Raw genomic sequence first — 956 nt, 5'->3', positions numbered from 1 at the left:
CACACACACACACACACACACACACACACACACACACACACACACACACACACATGTATACATTTTTTATAAAAATTGATTAACAAAATGTGCATTGATCAAAGTTTATTGCAAGAATAACATATTGCTCTTTTTAGAAACCAAATGCGTGAGTCCACCACTCGCGAATCAGCTAGCTCTTTTTAGCCGCGAACTGGTCGATCTTCTGAAAACTGCGAAGCACTGCCAATTACCGTTCAATCGATTTATACCGGCATATCACCATCACTTCGGACGACAGTGTAGAGTCGCCGATTATGGATTCACTAAACTAATAGATCTGCTAGAGGCACTTACACACACTGTCCAAGTAAATTAAGTCCATGTAAATTAAGTAAATCAATATTAAATCAGAAAGATTTACGAACTGTCGTGTATTCTTTCAGGTAATGGGAGAAGGCAATAAGCGCATGGTTACGTTGTCGCATCGTGCTCAAGTACGCAGATTTACCTCAGATTTACTACGAGTACTGAAATCGAAAGCGAGCAAACAAGTGGCACTCTCAGAATTTCCAAGCGTTTATCAACGAGTGATAGGTACGGTGTAACATTTATTTATTCGCGTTTATTTTTTAAAGATAGGTGATCACAGTGACATATAACATTTTTTTTTTGTTAGCAAAACCATGGGACATCGTGGATTACGGTGTATGCAATATCGAAGATATTCTTAGTGAAGTGTCCGAGAATACGGTCGTTGTAACTCCTATGGAAGCCAATGATAAGATGATAGCCATCCCCAAACGCGAACAGACTCCTGAAGAAATGGAACGAACGAAATTATTCGCTAAGGAGGTGCGTGATTCACGAATTGCGTTTTAAGAAAACTTATGAATTAAACAATAAATAAGAATATTTAAGCTTATAACGGTCGAAGCTAGGTCTTTAATGTTTTATAATTTAATATGAATTATATA

The 956-nt window shown here is 37.4% G+C and overlaps 1 protein-coding gene across 1 annotated transcript in view; it reads left to right on the top strand.

Annotated features, from left to right (window-relative positions):
* The window catches only part of LOC108691843 (meiosis arrest female protein 1 homolog), a 15,274-nt gene that overhangs the window by 9,728 nt on the left and 4,590 nt on the right, over nucleotides 1-956 (top strand). The window contains exons 16-18 of the mRNA XM_018199776.1: nucleotides 136-349; nucleotides 426-576; nucleotides 659-834. Coding sequence (XP_018055265.1) covers nucleotides 136-349; nucleotides 426-576; nucleotides 659-834 — 541 coding nt within the window. The remainder of the gene's footprint in view (nucleotides 1-135; nucleotides 350-425; nucleotides 577-658; nucleotides 835-956) is intronic.

This window comes from Atta colombica, unplaced genomic scaffold (assembly GCF_001594045.1).
Source record: "Atta colombica isolate Treedump-2 unplaced genomic scaffold, Acol1.0 scaffold106, whole genome shotgun sequence".
NCBI lineage: Eukaryota > Metazoa > Arthropoda > Insecta > Hymenoptera > Formicidae > Atta > Atta colombica.
Note: the sequence above shows the minus strand (reverse complement) of the source record. Positions and strands in the feature narration are given on the sequence as shown.